The following is a 21,340-nucleotide window of genomic DNA, read 5'->3' on the forward strand; positions in this document are numbered from 1 at the left end:
TCTCACTGATAACAGTTAGGGTTTTGCACAAAGACGGAGGATAACTATACTTTTAGTTAGGCCTTGTGTAAAACTTTCAAAAGCAGCTAAGTTACTGTGGAGCGTAAGTCTCAGTTCCAAAGTGACTTCAGTGCATAGGTCTCATCGAAAGTCCCTTGTCTCTATCAAAGTTCCACTGGTTTAACTAAAGGTGGATATTCACTGACTTAGTTATTGCATGCAGTGTAGTTGTAGCTAGGGTGACCAGATGTCCCATTTTCAAAGGGACAGTCACGTTTTTGGGGACTTTTTCTTATATAGGAGCCTATTACCCTCCACCCCCTGTCCCGTTTTTTCACAGTTGCTATCTGGTAACCCTAGTTGTAGCCATGTTGGTCCCAGGATATTAGAGAGACAACGTGGGTGAAGTAATATCTTTTATTGGACCAACTTCTATTGGTGAGAGAGACAAGATGGTCCAATAAAAGATAAAGATAAAAAGTTCCATCGAGACTCTTAATTTGATTTAAATCTTGGTCATATCAATTTCTTAACTCAATTCCTTACCTCATTAAGCTAAATGGATATTAGTCAGGTTTAAATAAAACAGAGCCTTCACAGAGTTTTGCACTGGTTTAACTAAATCAGTTTTCAAATGAATTTGTTAAATCTGTTACAGAGCAGACACACACATTCCCTGTGCTCTCTCGGGTGCGACTTTCAGCATAGACAAGGCCTTGGTTATGTCATACCTCCCAGCCTGCCAAGATCAAAATGTGGGATTCAATATGTGACAAAGACCATAATGAGGGGGACAAAAATGATTCATACTGGAAAGTTAAAATGCTTAAAGGGATTTATTCATTTCATGAAAATAACTCTTCCTAGAAACTTAGTTTCATGGTTCCTTATTTCTGGCATAACTAATTTTCACCCCCACCCCCCGAAAAAGTGAGAGAACACAATATTGATGTTGAACTTTGGGACTAAAATAAGTAACATTCCTCAAAATGAGGTAACTTGGAGAGGTATGAGTCAAGTCATAGTTAGACTCACTAAATGAAAAAAAAAATCAAGGCACTGTTAGGACCAGTGCTATTTCTGCCCTTTGTTCGCTCGGCCAATTTCAAATTCAATTATCCATTTTGTATGGAGATACTGCAGAAATTGTACGTGCAAATCAACTGCACCTTTAAATCATCATTGTTAGTTTTAAGAGTTAACTTCAAGTTGAGATGAATGGGGACACTTCTTTTGCAGTGTGAAACAGTGGAACATGCAATCCCTGTCAGCAAGTTACTGTCGCAACCACAAAGACTAGAAACTTACTTTTTTTAAAAAGTGAAAATTAGAATGTGAATCTCTCATGGGACTGGCAACATACCTCAAGGACGACGGATCCTTCAAAGAGGCCGGATGTTTGGCAGATCAGCTCTGTAGTCTAAAAAGTGCTGAATAGCAATAATATTTGCAGAATGGAAACTCTATAAATTATGAACCAGTTCTGTGTATATACACATGAAAAACCACAGTGACAGGAATCAAAATGTCAGTTTGATTAAATCAGTCACTTAAATGGGTTTTACCGTGTGTTTGTAAAATGCCTAGCACAAGGCAATCCCAATCTCAGTTGAGTCTGCTAGGTGCTATTATACAATAATATATTTTAGTGAGGCTAAAATAAAATAAAAAAATAAAATAAAATAAAATATATATAATGTATAGATGTATAGAATAAAACCAGCAAGCACTCTCCCTAGTTCTGTTAACACTGATTCATGTCTTTTCCGTTGGTATCCACTACTAAGATACAGAGGAATGGGACTCACCATCAGCAACGCCCTCTTGAAGAGATTCAAATCTGCTGCACCTGAAAGTAGGTGGATGCTGGTAATGTCTGCCCCACTACGATCAGCTGCTACTGAAATCTGACTTGGATCTCCTCCAAAGCTAGCAATGTTCTTCTGCACCCATTTCAGAGCTGCCACCTGATCCAGAAGACCCCAGTTTCCACGGGCCACACTAGAACCTGTTGGACGATATGGGAAGAGGGCAATTACTGCTCTGCAAGCAGACATGATATACAGGCGAGACCCTTGAACATTTAAGTGGAGGAATGATACATTTTTAATATCAGTCCTACATCTGGGACTGGATAAAACCGATATCACAGCTTATAGCACCTTCCTCCATGGCAGTCACTGTATAGACAACCCCCCTTAGAGCTGCCTCCATTACAAGAGATAAAAGGAGACAGTTTTCAGTGCTCTGTGCCTTATTCCATAGGGGCTCAATTTAACCAGTCATTAAAAGCAACTGGAATGTTTCTGTTGACATCAGTGGGATTTAGACTGGGCACTGGATGCCAGAATGGGAACCCTGGAAAGAGAAATCTCCCCTACCAAACAGGTCGGGCACAGACAGTGACCATGCAAGCTTTTCCATTTCAACCCCCGTGTGGGGGCATCTTATCTAAGGCCTGGTGCACACTTACAATTTAAGCTGACAGCTGTAGTGCTCAGGGGTGTGGAAACAACCCTTCCCCCCCACCTCCAAGCTCCATAGCTACGCTGACCTAACCCACAGTGCAGCTGCAGCTCGGTTGATGGAAGGATGCTCCTACTGACCTCGCTACCGTCACTCTGAGGGCGGGGGTGTGGGTGTTCCTACACTGACAGGAAAAACCCTTCCATCACTGTAGGCAGCACTCCAGGGTTATGCCGGCATAGCTACGATGCCATACCTATGCTGCCAGAGCCCTAGTAGTACAGACTCAGCCTAAGAGCTCGGCTGCATCACTGTTACAACCAAGCCAGGGGACTTTGTGGTTATTCATTATTTGTTAGGCACTGGCAACATACTTGGCCCTGTACATGACACAAAGAAATTACATGCCCCAAAGAGCCTAGAATGTAACAGACTCAGCTAAGGCAAGTTGCAATGGAGAAGCGTCACAGGGCAGTTCTTCAGCTACCCAGTTCTTCAGTAGATCTCAAAGCACTTCACAAAGGACGGCACTATCATAATCCCCATTTTACAGATGGAGAAACTGAGGCACACAGAGGGGAAGTGACTTGCCCAAGATGACCCAGCAGGTCAGTAGCAGAGCCAGGAATAGAACCTAGATGTCCTGAGTCCCAGTCCAGTGCTCTAATGTCTATAAAAGAAGGAACAGAGGGGGGAAGTGTTGAGCGCATCACTGATGAGTTCTGCAGCAAGGTCGAGCCAAGCACATGAGATGAAATCCTGGCTCTGTTGAAGTCAGTAGGAGCTTTATCGCTGACCTCAATGGGTTCAGGATTTCACTCGTTCTCTGGCAACGTTCTGGAGATGATTGGAAACAGCAGGCTAACAATTAACACACCATGAGAGCAGCAATGTACGGATGAAACTTTTCTTCAAAGCCTCTGTGATATATTAGTAGCTTGTTCCACTCCACTCCCAGAGAATATTAATGAAAATATAAGAGTGGCCAGTTTATACAAAATGAATAAAATGAATGGCTTTTCCAGCTGCATGGATTGCCATGAGAAAGGGGTTTTTATTTAGTAGTAACAACAATACACCCCCTCTTTCTGCAAATGGAAAAATCATGAATGTTGTTCTGTTTTCATTTTATATCGGCCTGCTGGGACTTTTCTGTCTCAATGAAATTAACCAAAAATCTACACTCCTCTATTAAAAAAGAAAACAAAGTACTACAGTATCTCCCAACAATAACCCAAAACATTACAGCTTAGAACAGAGACACTGAAGCTATGATTCTACAATTACAGGAGGTTTCGTTTGTTTGTTTGTTTGTTTTTTGTTTTAAATATAATAAGGGAAGGGCAGCTGAGCTAGCAGACCAGCAAGCTATCATACTGTCTACAGACTGAGGCCAAGATTTTCTAAATTGAGTGCCTCAAGTTAGACTTCTCAAACCATATTTAGTTACCTAAATAGGTAGCTTCGTCTTCAAAAATGCTATCTGCAGCTCTCAATGCTTACATTCTTGTAGCATCTTTTCCTCCTGTACCCATCCTGTCCAGCCCCTTGCCATATAAATTACAACCCTCTGGATTCCCTTGCATCCCCTTACAGTCTTATAACTAAAATACAATATGTATTTTAATACAACCAACTGATACATCATCTCTGTGGTCCCATATAACTGTTTGACAATAACAACCATGAATTTTACAATTCGCCACTCACAGCCCTTTTGCAAATGAGAAAAGCCGAGAACATTCTAGTACCATATATTCCCCAGGACTACCCAAAGGACAGCCAACTATTCAACAGTGCCCGAGAGTAACCTGATATTTTAAAAGCGGGATGGTTTTGGCATTAGTTTCCCAATGACACTTTTTTCTAAAAAACTGGAACTTAAAGCAATAAAAGCAGAAATAAGCAATTCCTTGTTAAGTATCAAAAAGGAAGTGAAAATAATTGTTCATTGCCTACGACTTTGATTCACAGTCGGCCATTTATATTTACCTACCTGTCTTCAATGCCTTCTTATTCAAAACTAGAAAAGCTTTAAAGGAGACAGAACAGCCACGAATAGCAATCTCGTTCAAAATATTTGTTCCTTCCATTGCCAAGACCAAAATAATGTATCTTTAAAATAAGGATACATTTAAAGACACTCTGGGGAACAAATTAGTAATGGAATATGAAGCCTTCTGGTTTGTAGGTCAATAGTTCAAATCCAACCCTGGCCAATAGTGACTGAAAGCTCTCATCTTGTAATAGTTGTTCCCCAACATAATATAATGAGGTGCTTAAATGCCACCATGATGGGTGAAATAGAAGAATCAGAATAGAATAGAATTTTAGTGGTCTCAATATAGTTCTTAAAGGTGTCTACACCACAACTATTGGCCCCTCTGCTAAGAATGACAAGGACTGAATGAGCATGGAGACTAGAATTTCTTGCCTATAGCCATATTGGGTTGAGAGACAATGGCAGAGCAATGGGGAAAGCTTTCACTGCCATAGCCTGTTCTATGGATAGAGATCATCCATAGTTACTAAGGCTCCATTCCTGAGAACACTTATAAACGGGCTTTGCTTTAAGCATCTGAGTAATCCCACTCTATGGGACTTAAAGGTAAGCACTAGCCTATTTTCATCATCAAACCACACAACACACAATGGATTGGATTTTTCAGATTTGTTCAGTTCTAACCACCCCAGGTGTTGTTTGTATCATAAATGAGGAAAGTTGTTTTTTCACAATATCTTTTTTTGCCTACATCCAGACATACCTACAACAGTGCCCTTTCAATATGTACAGAAAAGCAGGTGTAACCCATATCTGTGTTTTCTCTACACTCAAAGCAACCACCATGTGTATATACCCATGACCCACCTAGCCCTAAAACAGCTCTGCCACATAAGAGAGTCAGGAATAACTGCAGAGCTAGCAATAGAAAAGGCAGCTTTTTTGTTGCAAGAAAACTACTAGCTTTAACCCATTCGTTCCTGGGTTTGCAATTTATGAGAAGCAAACATCAAAGGATCCAGAAGTTGCCTTTGCTTGGGGAATCAGGACCTTCGTTCATGGTGTTGGGCCCTTTACAAAACGTTTTAATATTCACACTTCTATATTTAGCCTCGCCCCGTTGCAGTGAATGGCAAAACTCCCATTGACTTCAGTGAGGCCAGGATTTCATTCAACAAGTACTTGAAAAGGAAAACCTCCCAGAAGTTTCTATTTGGTTTTGGTGTGTGTGCCAGGAAAAAATTCTTATGGTATCTGAAGCAGCTTGGGGAGCCTTCGGTGTAATCTTCTGCTGCTAAACATTAGAGAAAAGCACCTTAGGGAGTCTGCATTATGCTACAGAAAGGTAAAGGGTAACTACAGTAGTGGCAAAGTTTCTAGCTGCAATGAATGTGTGAACTCTCCCCTCAGACTAGATCAAAGTGTGCCATTTTGGCCCTGGCCAGCAGTGAGGCATTGCCCCGCCCTCAGGGGAGATAGGAGTGATTGTACTGAGGGACCTCCCCATGCTCCCCACTGTGCAGGAGTTGCTCCACGGTCTGCCTAGGCTGCTGTGAAGTGTGGCCCCACCTCCTCCCTGTCCCTTTTGGGCCCCCAGGGGTACACTGAGGAAGCATCTCTGAGCTCTCCCAAACACAGAAATGGTAGCAGTCCCTGCCCTATGTGAACTGGGCCAAGGGGCTGGGGGAAGGCTCCTGCATCCTCTCAGCCAACACACCCACAGGCGGATCAGTCACTGTCTCTATGGACAGCTGCAGCAGGGGCAAAGAACGTTACAGACGCTGCTGTTCACTGGTTTCTAGGCAGTGGGTTTGTGCACTATCCCTTTTCACCCCTGAAGACCCAAATTCTAATTCCAACTGGAACACAGGTGAAAATGGGCTTGAAGGGTTCGTCCGAGTACTGAGAAGGACATCTGACCACACCACAACGCTATCATGCAATATTCAGCCCAGCTCGCAGACTCCTCTCAGGAAGAGACCACGATGAGACGAGTTGGGTTGAAGGAGGTTAGTGGCAGATGTGTGGGCAGTGCTGCGTAATGGAAGCTTGCACAATGCCTATCTACCCTGTCTAGCTCTAGCCAATACTAAGTGTCAGTTTCATAAGCATCCGGTTCGCAGAAAACTAACCATAGTGATACTTTCCCCAGATGCGGCCCTTGCCAACCTCAGACCTAAATGCACAAGGAGTTTGCAGCGCGTGGCTCTCAGGTGGCTGAACTAAAAACAGGCATTGCTGGCGATGAGCTCCAAAAACATCTAACACCCTAGAAGAGAAATGCTGCTGTAACCCCACACCAGGCAAAACTCAGCTGAGTCACTACACAGGCAAAACTCGACCTTCAGGCAAATAAACCTGCCAGACAAATAAGGGAAAAGACAAATATTTTGTAAGTGTTTAAAATGAATCTAAAAGACCTAATAAAAGCCAAGCCAAACAGCAGGTACCTGCACTGCTCTCAGACAGACAGACATAGGTAGGTGCAAACATGTATTTGTGCAGGCAGAATGGGTACTTTGTCCGTGCAAGGTATGCACCTGTTTTCTGGAAATTTGGCCAGACAAGCCATTTATTTATAGTAGGCGGGATCAGCGGGCGCTGGGAAGCAGAAGTCCCCAGCATTACAGAGCATGAGGAGGAAAGTGTGCTAATTCCCAGCTTACAATAATGAACTGTGTGGTTTTGCTGTAGTGTCTGGAATGGAAAATGGTAACAACTCAAGTCAATGGACGGTAACTCCCGATCTGTCAGAAGATAACATGGGCGACCTCTGTTGGCTCCGTGAGGCATAGACATGGTGAAGCTGTCTTTAAAAAAAACCCTCAACTAGTCACTGCACATTATAGTGGCAAATCCTGTATAGGAGACAAGGGGCTGATTTTCAGAGGTGCCAAGCAGCTACCAAACTACATCTTTAATCTTACACAAAGTTGAATGTACTTTTTGTCACAGCAGTCCCATGAAGCAGGGAAGCACTGTCATTTTACAGAGGCACAGAGGGACTACGTGACTAGGGTCCAGGGTCACACAAAAGTCCATAGCAGAGCAGGGAATTGAACCCAGTCTCTCAAATCCCAGGCTAGTGCCTTAACTGTGGGTCATCTAAAATTGGAACGATACAGAGAAGATTAGCATGGCCCCTGCGCAAGGATGACACACAAATTTGTGAACTCGGATTACAGTCAGACAGCACTTCTGGAAATCAGGCCCTAAGATTTAAAGCCAGACCTTCGCTTTGGCCCACTTCCCTTTATAGTAGAACCTCAGAGTTCCAAACACCAGAGTTATGAACTGACCAGTCAACCACACATCTCATTTGAAACTGGAAGTACACATTCAGTCAGCAGCAGAGACAAAAAAAAAAAAAAAAAAAAAAAAGCACCAGTACAGGACTATGTTAAACATAAACTACTAAAAAAATAAAAGGGAAAGCATCATTTTTCTTCTGCATAGTAAAGTTTCAAAGCTGTATTAAATCAATGTTCAGCTGTAAACTTTTGAAAGAACAACCATAATGTTTTGTTCAGAGTTACAAACAACCTCCATTCCCGAGGTGTTCGTAATGCTGAGGTTCTACTGTACATACAAACATCCATGATCTTATCTGTAAACAAAAGTCAAGCTGCTCTTTTGAAATGGGATGATTGCTTTGTGCCCCCTTTTGGCTCATGCTATTCTCCATGTCCCCTTGACACAATGCTCCCGACTTTCCTTGGATGTGTCTTCCAAAACACTTATTCAAAGATGCCGGCTTATGAAAAAGCAGAACTAACAAACGCTTTGGAAACAAACATTGCAGAATGTGATTCGCCTGCAGTTCATAGATTCATGACAGTGTACAGACTTACCAGTGCTAAGGAAGCCGAAAACGCCGACACGGTAACTTGCAGTTACAATGATGACATCGCTGATGGAAGCTAGGTATGATCCGTCTACGACCGTCCTCCCTTTCTCACCCTCACCACTCACACCATTGTGGAAGAACAGCAGCACAGCCATGTTTCTGCCCTGTAAGGATCACAGACAAGTTAATGCAACAATGAGTCTGTCTGAGAATGATAGCGGCTGATACTCCTATGTAGGGCTATAGTCTCCTTCGGGTCATTGCTGTGAACCTGATTATCCTCTCTTCTGGAACATTCCAAGCAATTCAAAACTGCCTGGCAGTGACACCGATGAGAGGAGAACTGCCTGCCTGGCAGCAGCCCTAGAATTACATTCGGTTTGTTGACTGGTTACCAGTCCCTGGAATGGACTATGTGCCATTTAGCTGAATCCAGCCTCCTAATCGTAGGGTTTGTCTACATGGGGATACTCAGGAATTAACTCAAGATGTGAATTTAAAGTGGATAAGTTAAACTGCATTAAACCCCTGTGTGGATGCTCTTATTCAGAATTAAAGTGGCCTGGATTCAATTCCAAAAAGTGAATTAAACTAAATCAAATTAAGACCACTTTAATTCTTAATGAGAGTGTCCATAGAGGGGTTTAACACAGTTTAAATTCACACCTTAAATTAATCTAGATTAACTTTCCTGAGGGCAGGTCTACGCTTAAAAATTACCTCGGCATAACTCTGTTGTTCAGGGATGTGACAAATTCACACCCCTGAGCAGTGCAGTTAAGCGGACCTAAGTCCCCGTGAAGACAGTGCTAGGTCATTGGAAGAATCCTTCTGTCAACCTAGCTACCGCCTCTCAGGGAGGTTGATTTATCTGTGCCAATGGGAGCATCCCTCCTGCCAGCATAGGTAGTGTCTAAAAAGCAGCATCACTCTCCCTAGGTCCTCTCTGCACTTTTCCATTCTTCAGTTTCATCCCATTATTATATCCCCTGGGACCTTCCTACATCATTCTCCACCATCCTTTGCTCAGTGGACAGTCATAGACTTTAAGGCCAGAAGGGAACATCATACTGGAATAAATTGCCTAGGGAGGTTGTGCAATCTCCATCTCTGGAGATATTTAAGAGTAGGTTAGATAAATGTCTATCAGGGATGGTCTAGACAGTATTTGGTCCTGTCATGCGGGCAGGGGACTGGACTCGATGACCTCTCGAGGTCCCTTCCAGTCCTAGAATCTATGAATCTATGAATCATGACCATCTAGTCTGATCTCCTGCACGCTGCAAGCCACAGCACCTTCCCCACCCTTTCCTGTAATAGACCCATAACCTCTAGCTGAATCATGATGTGAAGACGTCAAGTTACAGAGAATCCACCATTTACACTAGTGCTGCAGAGGAAGGCAACCCCCCACCCCCCCACACAAGAGGGTCTCTGCCAATCTGACCTGGAGGAAAATTCTTTCCTGACCACAGATATGGCGATCACTTAGACCCTGAGCATGTGGGCAAGAACCACCAGCCAGACACCTGGGGAAAAATTCTCTGTAGTAACTCAGAGACCTCTCCAGCTAGTGTCCCATCGCTGGCTGTTGGGGATATTTGCTGCTAGCAGTCGCAGATCAGCTACATGCCATTGTAGGCAGTCTCATCATATCATCCCCTCCATAAATTTAGCAAGCTCAGTCCTGAAGCCAGTTAGGTTTTTTGCCCCCACTGCCCCCCTTGGAAGGCTGTTGGTTAGAAAGTTTCTGATGGTTAGAAACCTTTGTCTAATTGCAAGACTAAACTTCTTGATGGCCAGTTTACATCCATTTGTTCTTGTGTCCCCATTGGTGCTTAACTTAAATTTTAACTCCTCCCCATCCCTGGTATTTATCCCTTTGATGTATTTATAGAGAGGAATCATATCACCCCTCAGCTTTCTTTTGCTTAGGGTAAACAAACCAAGCTCTTTGAGTCTCCTCTCATAAGGTAAGTTTTCCATTCCTCTGATCATCCTAGTAGCCCTTCTCTGCACCTGTTCCAGTTTGAATTTATTTTTCTTAAACATTGGAAACCAGAATTGTACACAATATTCCAGATTAGGTCTCACCAGTGCCTTGAATAATGGTACTAGCAATTCCCTTTCTTTACTGGAAATACTGCGCCTGATGCATCCTAGGACTGCATTAGCCTTTTTCATGGCCACATCACATTGGTGGCTCATAGTTATCCTGTGATCAACCAATACACCCAGGTCTTTCTCCTCCTCTGTTGCTTCCATCTAATGAGTCCCCAGCTTATAGGAAAAATTATTATTGTTAGTTCCTAAGTGCATGACTATTCACTTTGCAGTATTCAATTTCAGCCCATTTCTATTATTCCAGTTTTCAAAGTCACCAAGATCTTCTTGTGTGATATTCCAGTCCTCCTCTGTATTGCCAATACCTCCCTACTTGTGTCATCAACAAATTTTCTTAACAGACTCCCACTTTTTGTGCCAAGGTCATTAATAAAAATGTTAAATAAGATAGGTCCCAAGACCAAACACTGAAGAATTCCACTAGTAACCTCCCTCCAGCCTGACAGCTGTTGGTATTTTTCAGAGACAGGCTGGTGGTCCGTACACCAGCATCAAACACATCTGGGGTTTGTTTTTGCCTGCAACTAGATAGCATTGGCTGCTGCTGCTGTCATTTTCTGAACGGAATTAACTAAACACGATGATCCCATTTGCACAGGCAAAAGAGATGGCTGCGCATCTGTTTCCAGCAAATGTGTGGCCATCCGTGCAGGAGGAAACCATCACAGGAGTGTCAGTTACCAGCAAAAAAAGAGGCCAGGAGCAAGTAGCAAACTGCCCTCAGCTTTCTGTAATTGTTAAGGGGTGACCCTGATTTTTTAACTGAAAATGTGTTGCACCCTCCTTTGTCTGGTGGAAAATCAGTTCAGATGTTTGTTATTATGAGCAAAGTGGCATTGAGTTCGACTGAGTAATGTGCTGCCTTCATCCAGAAGTGCTGAAAAGTGCTGCTTTCTCTGAATCTTCTGCCTCTGCTTCTCCAGAGAAAGTACCTAATTCAGACTGTCTCATCCCCAATTTCCCATTCAGAGTTGACAATTATGCAGGTCCTGGCCAAGAAATTGGAGGGGAGGAACAAAGGAATGAGAGAGAGCAGGTGTGAGGGTTTGTCTTCACTTAAAAATCTGATCTAACAAACACCACTTTGCAGAGTCATGTTAGCTAACACAATGTTAAACATCACAGGGGCAAATCTTACTTAACATCATGTCAGCTTGTCAAAGTGGTTCCAGTAGAGATTCCCTAGAAACAGTCCCCGTCTAGCTGACTCCTCGGTTGTGTTTAAAGTCATGTTAGATAACATTACCTAATTTCCTAGTGATAACAAGGGGGAAGGAGAAGAGATGATAGGGGAAAGCAGAAGCTGTGGTAGCAGATGTGGAGCATCTTACTGAGAAGATTCAGCCTTCAAGTATTAGGGGTAAACAGAATGCCACCCACTCACCGCATCTCCCCTACAATACACAAGGTTTAGATACAATTGCTTCTTTTCCCCATGGTTATTCTGCACAGAGAAGTGGCAAATTCCCCAGCTGGTTTGTCTTGTACATGAATCCAACCTTTTGAGAAGCACATGGGATAATTTGGGTAGTGATCCCCTGATGAGCACAGATTTCAAGCACAGAGCTACTGGTTCTTAGTGCTATCATCTAAAGCAGATCTTTGTATTGAATTGTAGCAACCACTAATCTCTCCTTCACTTTTTGGAATTAATCATTTCAGCAGGATGCTACCATATTTTTATATTAAAAATGAACTATTCCATACAAAATGTGAGATGCATTGCATTGTCCAGGTTCTTATTTGGTATCCAATTAATTTTATACTATATATTGGTTGATAAATTCCCTTAAAAAAAATTATCACATTCTTTATTCTCTATCCTGAATTACAGTCAATTAACCAACACAGCTAGGACAGGTGGCAGCTACATATTAGGGCAGAGAGAATGTAGGGCCTGGTCCAAAGCCAAGTAAAGCCAACCCTTTCCATTGACTCTAAAGACCTTTGGTTCACACCAAATTTGGACCATAGGTGGAAATCTGGAGTAACTCCACTGAAGTCAATGGCGACACTCCATTGTAAATGAGAGTAGAATCTGGCCTATTGCACGCAACACAGAACAATACTACAGAAAACACTGCAGCTAATTGGAAAAACTGGCCAGCAAGTTCTTCACAGACACACAACGCTAGCACCAGCCACGATTGTCATGTGGCTATTGACCAACATTGTTTGATCAGTTCTGGTTTTGCATTTAGGAATGGACGGTCAAACTGTTAGCAGTAAAACACGCAGAGAGACTTTCAACAGAGACAAGTCTAGTACAGCTCCCAGTGGCTCAGCTAGTGGGAAAGGTACGTTTCGGTTCACCCAGGGGAGCTGCTGCTGCCTAAGGACTCAACGGGCTTGCCCTTGTGCTAATGTGCATGGCACACATGCACAGTCATCAGCTGGGGTCCACACTAATTGGCTATGTGCTCTCTAGCAGCTGGACTGAAGCTGGCAGTCCCAATGGGCCTGATCCTGGGAGCGGAGGGTGCTCAACGTTTCACAGGAGCAGATTTGTGCCTGGCAGGATTGGGCCCAAAATGAAGCCTCACCCTCATCAAAGAAATAAAGAGAATGAGTTAGGACTGGCCAAATTTTTACACCAGTGTGTCCTTTGTGCCCAGTGCCAATCCCAGGGCTATACGCTCGTGAAATCTGGACACGTCTGGATCCAGATCTGAACTCAGGACAGGATAGAATGGACCTGACCCAAAAGCCAGGAGCAGAGCACTCCTGAATTTCAGGGACTAGGATGGGAACACAGATCTGAACTCTGCAGCTAAAGCTCACCTACTACGGTGATGGGCAATAGTATAAAACTGCCCTTGCCTTCTGCAACTAGGCTAGCCATCACGCTAGACCTGAGCCTTGACTCCTTCGGTTTTCGTGAAACACGGAAAATAAAAGGCATTTCTGACAGGCTTTCTGGAGTTCAGAAATGTTTTCAATTATCCTCTCCGCTCCACTGCAAGGCATTTCAGAAGGGGCTTGGCAGGAGCATTTTAACCCTGACAGAACCAGCCAAGTTCCAGGATGTGTAACAGCCTTTAACCAGTGGCGGCTCCAGGCACCAGTGCTCCAAGCGCGTGCCTGGGGCCACAAGCTGCGGGGGGCACCCTGCCGGTCGCCGTGAGGGCGGCAGTTAGGCAGCCTTTGGTGGCTTGCCTGTGGGAGGTCTGCCGGTCCCGTGGATTCGGCGGCAATTCGGCGGCGGGTACGCCGAAGCTGCGGGACCGGCGGACCTCCCGCAGGCAAGCCTCCGAATCCGCGGGACCGGGGACCTCCCGCAGGCAGGCCGCCAAAGGCAGCCTGCCTGCCGTGCTTGAGGCGGCAAAAAAGCTAGAGCCGCCCCTGCCCTTAACAGGATTGCATTAAGAGGTGTCAGGGCCGGCGCAACCCATTAGGCAACCTAGGCGGTCGCCTAGGGCACTACAATTTGGGGGGCGGCGACCACGGCGGCATTTCGGGGCGGGACCTTCCGCCGCCTAGAGTGGCAGAAAAGCTGGCGGCGCTCCTGGGAGGTGTGCACCACACTGACGGCACAGAGAGGATGGGAAGGCGAAGAAGATTCTTCCCTGAAGGGTGCACAGCCGACATTAACCCAACTCTTTATTTAGGCCAGCAACACTACCATCAGCCCTCTGCCTGAGCTGCATCAGGCAACCCGAGACAAAACCCAGCCCTGCTTTGCTAGCGTGACAAGCGAGGATGGCTACTGGTGGGAAAAGGAGCTCAGAAATGCCAGCTGTAAGTGGAAGTTTATGTGATGCCCGGAACTATGTGTTCTGCTTTCTGGGCACTGAAGCTTTAAATGTTAGAGTCCCTTCCCAGCTACAGGAGGAAGCTCCCATTTTGTGTTTCACTTCAGATGTAGAATGTTACTGTGCGAGCCACTGGGCTCGGTCTCTCTCCAGGGGACATCATATTGGTTGTTTTTGTTGTTTTAACTTCATCAAGACTGAAACCATCTGCTATTGCTCTTCGCACGTGGGTAAAAACTTCAGTTTACCACAATAAAGAGCAGGGAAATGCCATTCTGGGGCATATTATCCTGTTCCCGCTTTCTGCTGTAAAAATAAAGGGTCTGATTCTTCTCTCATTTACGCCAGATTTACCCATGCAACACTCCACTGACCTCAATGAAGCTACTTCTGATTTGCACCCATATGAGTGAGAGGAGTATTAGGCCCACAGACTACCCAAATAAATAAATAAATAAATAAAAGAGAGAGCCCATTTGGATAGTTGGGGTTGTTGTAAACACGATGCTTTCAAATAAGCCCCTGCTCTTTGGAAAGCAGTAGCTAAAGGGAGCTGGCAAGCTTCCCGAGACGATGACCTGAAGTTTTTACTAAGCAATGACTTTGCACAGAAAGTCGATAACAATCTGGTGTTGCGGCAAGAAAACAGACTGTTGGCCACTTCTAAAACATACATGAAGTTGCACTCAAGCAGCTCAAATAATACTGAATGCAAAATGCATGCTTGTACATTAGGCACATCCCTATACCAATACCCTAGGCCCCCCAGTCCCTGTTTACTCTCAGGTTAAAAGCTCAGCTAGAATACCCAGGCCAGTAGGAAAGTTTATTTTTTACTTATTATGAAGTTTAACTTAAAATTTTCAGTTGACAGTTTATCTGAGTGCAGGGGCTCCCATTTTTGGAGAGGAACACTTTTGTGATCCGTGGGCTGGGGCATAAATTTAGCACTGCTGACTACACTCAATCCACAGCAGACCTTCCACCGACATCAGTGGGAGGTTTCCACAAAGATCAAGGGTAGATTATGGCCCGTATATAGTAACTAAACTGCTAGTCATCATCACTGTTAGCTGGGTTGCATTCAGTATCACCCCCTGGGAAAACAGTCTCGTTTTTAAGAACACTGCTATTTCTGCCCTTAGTTTCCTTCCTTCCCCATCCTCTTTTCTGCCTCCCTCTCTTTCCCCTGTCTTTGGCCGGCTCTACACTGCAACATGTTGTTGGCATAACTATGTCAGTCAGGGGTGTGACGGACATCGCTGTGCCAGCAAAACCCCAAGTATAGACACAAAGGCAAAGAGTGCATCTGTTGTTGGCATAGCTAATACTGTTCAGGGAGATGGTGCTACTATGCTGGCAGAAAACCACCTTCTGTTGATACACGCTGCAGCTACACTAAAGGGCTATGCCAGGATAGCTATTCTGATATAGCAGTTGTGACAAATACAACAATTTCCTGAAGTATCTTTAGGAGATCTTACTGCATTAAGTTTATGCATCATTGTGGGCCACAGAGTGTATGTAATTCCATAGGGGCAGGTGACTGCAGCCCTCCAGGAATTAAAAACAGTTGGCGGGGGTGATTAGGCAAATTGCCTTAGTCAAACTGTAATGCCGCCAGAGAAGTACCACCACGTGGCAAGGCTCACATGTATTGGTTCAACAGACAAAGACAGGACTTTTGGATAAATAGCCAGAGTTTAAACTGACTCGGAGCCTTCTTTCTGATCCAGCCAATGGACAGGACCTGCTGTCCAACAGGGGCCCCAAATCCTTAGGGAAGGGTTGAAAGGACTGACAGCTGCCAGACCCCAAGGCTGGAGTTGGCGTGACCTTTGGAAAGCAGTTTAGTAGGCGCACTGGTTCTTTTATTGTTTTTAATATGTATTTTGTGCAATGCTTTCACTTTAAGAATAAATGTGCTTGCTTAGAAAGGAGACAGCAAAGTGCAGATGCTGGCCTGTTGAGGAAGACTGGCTTGCCAGGAATATCACAGTGTAGGGAGTGAACTGTGCAGACTGGACAAACCCCAGTAAAGAGGGAGAGATGCGGGTCTCTGCCCAAGAGGTGATGGCTGAAGATCGGGGAATCTAAAGCGGTGGACCACGGTGGAGAAATACAAATGCAATTGCCCTGAACTGTGACAGCTGTCTCAGCAGAGCCTGTGTAGTACAGACTAGCCCTTTGTGTATCTCCTCCTCTCTGCCCACTTGCATTTCCTGCTCTGCAGACATATTGAGACACAGCTTAGCCAAAGCACAAATAACTATACTGCAAGGAAGAGTCCTGCACTGGCAGGAGACTGGACTAGGTGACTTACCATTGCTAAGGCTTCTCCAGCTCTTACTTCTAGGATGCTGTGGATACCACTTTAAACACTTCCGCTTATCGTGGTTAAAACATTTTCAAGTGATTCAACTGTGACGCTAGCAGACCAGGTGCCAAGGCCCCTAGGCCTTACTGAATACTGACAAATGCATAGCTGAGAACCAGTCTGGCTTGCCTTTGGGTTAGTATAGTTATAATAGATATTAATGTTATAACAATATGTTTACTGTTTTGACTTTATGAATTACTTGCAGGATGCTGCATGTATTAATCCTCCTTATAATCTCTGTATCCCGTGCTATAAGACAATACTTAAGTATTTGCTCTATAACTGTAAAAAGTTTGTTCTGAAACCGTAACTCACCAAACAGGAGAAAAAACTTCACCTAATGCAAAACGCTGGATTCCTACGGAAGGTGTAAACAAGAGATCCCCCGGACTAAGCTGGGTTAGCCCTAATGGACATAAAAAGCTGGCATCTTTCAACAGCTCTGTCACCACCTGAAACCTAAGAATGCAACTCATGTGTGTGTGTGTATGTTTATCTGTTTTAACCTTGTAAATAATTCTAATTTATTTTTCCTCATTAATAAACCTTTAGCTAGTTTATTACCGGATTGGCTACAAGCATTGTCTTTGGTGTGAGATCTAAGGTGCAAATTGACCTGGGATAAGTGACTGGTCCTTTGGAACTGGAAGCAACCTGAATATTTTGTGACCTTTGGTGTAAAGTGATCACCTATCACAGAGTCCAGCTTGCTTGTGTGGCAAGATAGATCGGAATGCCCAAGGGGGCTGTCTATGACTCCATGTTAAAGCTGTATAGTGCCTGAGGACATTACATTTGTTACTCGGTTGGTGAAAACTAATTATAGAACTCACAACTAATTTGGGAGTTGTGCCCTGCATTTTAACAGTCTGCCCTGAGGCTGGTATTCTCACTCGTGAGCCACTCCAGACAGCATGACAACAACAGTTTGCTACACCATGTTCTAGTAATTCAATACTTACAATGCTGGCAGGCACAAACACATTCAGGTACAAGCAGTCTTCACTGACAGGAGAAGATTGGTGCAGTCCATCTCCAGGCTGCCAACAACTAGCCCTAAAGATACAGGCTGTGTTAATTTTGGCTGACAAACCAGCATTTTGTACTGTTGCAGCTCATTTTATTTTTAGCTGAAGTTCAATAAAATAATTTTTTTACACTTCAGTAGCACCTTTATATCTGTGGATCTCAAACACATTCCTAGCATTCATCTAACAACCACCCTGGGAGGCAAAGACAGGATATATTTATTTATTTAGATTTAAAATAACAAAAAGGATGCCTATCCAATGTTAGAGGTGCCCTAACAAATCGTTCACAATACAATAAATACAACAAAATCCCAGCAGCATTCAAACAGTTCTTTCAACAGAAACTCAATCAACCAGACACCTGCAGACACTCCTCTCCAGCCCGTCATCATCCCAGAGAGCATCCCACCAGCCCTCTCCAAAAACCCTATCAAACAAACTTCTTTTGCCTGTGTTGAAAGGTCACCACCATTTGGGCTATTTTGGACTAAGAGGAGTCCCACATACCGAAATGCAGCCACATCTGTGCTGTTTTACCCTTTATGGACTTACAAATTTAATAAGGGTGGAACTGATAGGGTTCTATAGAAACTACCCTAAAAACCTATGGAATTCTCTCTAAGACTTTTTAAATTATCGGACAGAAATCAGTATCAGGGATATAATTTGCTATTAAATTCTTCAGGGTGGTTCCAATATATTATAGAAAAATTATCGTCTTTTGTTAAATTCTACAGAGTTTTCCCACAAGGGAGCTGTGTAGCACAACAAGGCTATGCAACAGTTTAAAACACAAAGCACATTGAATTGACACAATGAAGCACATTGAATTGACATTGCAGGGGAAAATCTGGGTGGGCAATATATGCATTCCTCAGGCAGGGCCGGCTCTAGGGTTTTTGTCGCCCCAAGCAGCGAGAGAAGAAAAAAGAAAAAAGAAAAAAGAAAAAAAAGCCGCGATCGCCAGCAGCTCCATCACGCCGCTTTCTTCTTCGGCGGCAGGTCCTTCCCTCCGAGAGGGACCGAGGGACCCGCTGCTGAATTGCTACCGAACAGCCCGACGTGCTGCCCCTTCCCCTTGGCTGCCCCAAGCACCTGTTTGCTGAGCTGGTGCCTGGAGCCGGCCCTGTCCTCAGGTAAGAACATGGGCAGGACACAACCCTAGTGAACTTATTCATGAAAAACATCATGGTTGTTTTTTTTAAAAAAATCACAAGTCATCAGAGCCTCATGTTTACATCTCACCAAAAATATGGCACCTCCAGAATTCCCCTAACAACATACAAGGGAAGCGGTTCAGTACTGACTCAGAGGAAATAGCGCCACCTACTGAATCAACTCCATAGGTGCTGTTTCTTGGAGATCTCTTATCCAAGTATGACCCAGGTCTACCACGACAATAAATATATATGGGAAACTTCTCTCATATCAGTAATGTTGGCCTGCTACTTTGACTTTTTGTTATAAAGAGACAAAAATATTGTGCTATGATGATGTAAGCCCCTAATATTATAATGATCTGCATTCATTACTTATACCAGGAGACCTGGCAGTTTAAGGTCTGTGTGATTCTCCAAGGCAATCCTCCTTGTATCTAAGCTTACAATTACGAACAGTGCTTTTGATCTTAAACAAACAACAAAAGACAAAGGCTGCGATTTTTAAAGTCGCCTAAGGGATCTGGACAGCCAGTTCCCATTAAAATTAATGGGAATGAGGCACCCACAGTCCCTAAACAGCTTTGAAAATCTCAGCCAAATTCTTCACACTGAGGCAAGAGATGATTTTCAGATGGAGGCAGTAGAGGCAGATAGCCCTTACCGAAGATGTACAGCAGATGACTATACACAGCATTTTGGCTGCAGTCACCAAGAATTGATGCTGTATATGTTACTGCAACAGTTTGTGTATGTCAACTGTACATAATCACTGTGCACCTGAATAAACAAGCTGCATCTCATCAGATCCCTTGAGCATCTGTCAAGCTGCATGGCTAATGTGGTTACGCTGCTGACACCCACATGGCTCAGGTGCATGCTGCAGCACACGACGACCAAACGCCAAGCGCTTTCAACCACCCACGAGAGAGTCTCTAGTTGCATTCACTTCTTGAGTGTGTTATTAAAAACCCTTGATAACACAGATCCGAAGTACTGGAGCTATTACCCATTCCCCACAGGGCTGGCACAGGGCTGCTCTTGATTACTAGCCTCAGTCATCATGGGTCTTGGTCAATGGTCTTTAATTCTTGGACTCTCTCCCAGAAAAGGTCAGCTGGGGCCCTTCACTGGCTCTGTCCATGTCCCTTTTACGTAAGTACAGAAGAATGGCCCTACTGGGTCAGACTAATGGCCCATCTAGCCTAGTATCCTGTCTTCTCACAGTGGTCAATGCCAGATGCTTCTGACGGCATGAACAGGGCAATTATTGAGTAATCCACCCGTCATCCAGTCCCAGATTCTGACAGTCAGAGGTTAAGGGACACCACAGTATGGGGCTGTTTTCCTGACCATCTTGGCTAATAGCCATTGATGGACTTATCCTCCATGAACTTATCTAGTTCTTTTTTGAACCCAGTAATATTTTTGGCCTTTACAATATCCCTGTGTTAGGCTTCCTCCTTTGTTTTTCTCCATCTACTAAGACAAAAGTCTGCTATTCTCTGTACCAGCTGGGAATTGATCACTTTTGCTCAAGTGAAAGTTCATGTCTTGTGGCAATCTCATAAGAACGACCATCCTGGGTCAGACCAAAAGTCCATCTAGCCCAGTATCCTGTCTTCCGACAGTGGCCAATGCCAGGTGCCCCAGAGGAAATGAACAGAACAGGTAATCATCAAGTGATCCATCCCTGGTTGCCCATTCCCAGCTTCTGGGAAGCAGAGGCTAGGGACACTATCCCTGCCCTTCCTGGCCAATAGCCATTGATGGACCTATCCTCCATCCTCTCGTTTCCCTTCTGTGTCAGCTTCCTGTGTGTTGGTGCAGCAGGGCTCAGTTTGATTGATACGTGTTTTGTACGGTGCTTTCTATTTCATGGGGCATAGATGCTTTGAGCTAGGAACCCCTTTAATAGTTTAAAAAAATATATATATATATCTACTTTCATGACATTGTTGTTGTTGTTGCATTTTTTAAAACTAATTGCCGGAGTTAAACACTTAAAGATTCCAAATGCACAGGTATTTCGTACAAATGTATTTAGAATCTCCTGTCTTTCATTAATCAATTTATATTTGTGACAAGTATACTTTGGCTCTCCTGGACTAATTAATGCTAACTGGCTTCACACAACAAAGATAAATGAAATCCTGCAAGGTAACATGCCCAATGCCCACCAAGTCTCCTCTCCCTGAACATCAGGCTGTGCAGTACAAGTAATGTTCAGAATTTTACTCACACCATTTCAATCAATATTTGTGTTTTCACAGAATTTTAACGATAGGAGGGACGCTTCTGATTATTTAATCTGACTTCCTGCATAGCAGAGGTCAGAGAATTTCATCCAGTAATTCCTGCATCTAGCCCATGACTTCTATTTGAGCAAGAGCATATCTTTTGGATTCAATGAGTTAAAAACCAACCACCGCAAACAGCATCAACCCCCTCCAGATCTCACCAGGGCTGAAATATGAGAGATGTAGAAAAAAAAGAAAGAAAGAAAGTGAAAGGAGCACTAATTTTGGAATCTCAGTATTATTTATAATACACTATATGGTGTAATGTTAAATACAACTTT

General features: G+C 43.9%; 1 protein-coding gene and 1 pseudogene across 1 annotated transcript in view; one reads left to right on the forward strand and one right to left on the reverse strand.

The window, feature by feature from the left end:
• The window catches only part of TG (thyroglobulin), a 203,498-nt gene that overhangs the window by 73,760 nt on the left and 108,398 nt on the right, over window positions 1-21,340 (reverse strand). The window contains exons 39-41 of the mRNA XM_065397852.1: window positions 17,534-17,627; window positions 8,320-8,479; window positions 1,809-2,008 (exon numbers count right to left, since the gene is read on the reverse strand). Of these exons, the coding sequence (XP_065253924.1) occupies window positions 1,809-2,008; window positions 8,320-8,479; window positions 17,534-17,627 (454 nt within the window). The remainder of the gene's footprint in view (window positions 1-1,808; window positions 2,009-8,319; window positions 8,480-17,533; window positions 17,628-21,340) is intronic.
• On the forward strand, window positions 7,556-7,656 carry LOC135875330 (U6 spliceosomal RNA; annotated as a pseudogene).

The sequence above is a fragment of the Emys orbicularis genome, chromosome 2, assembly GCF_028017835.1.
Source record: "Emys orbicularis isolate rEmyOrb1 chromosome 2, rEmyOrb1.hap1, whole genome shotgun sequence".
In the NCBI taxonomy this organism is placed as follows: domain Eukaryota; kingdom Metazoa; phylum Chordata; order Testudines; family Emydidae; genus Emys; species Emys orbicularis.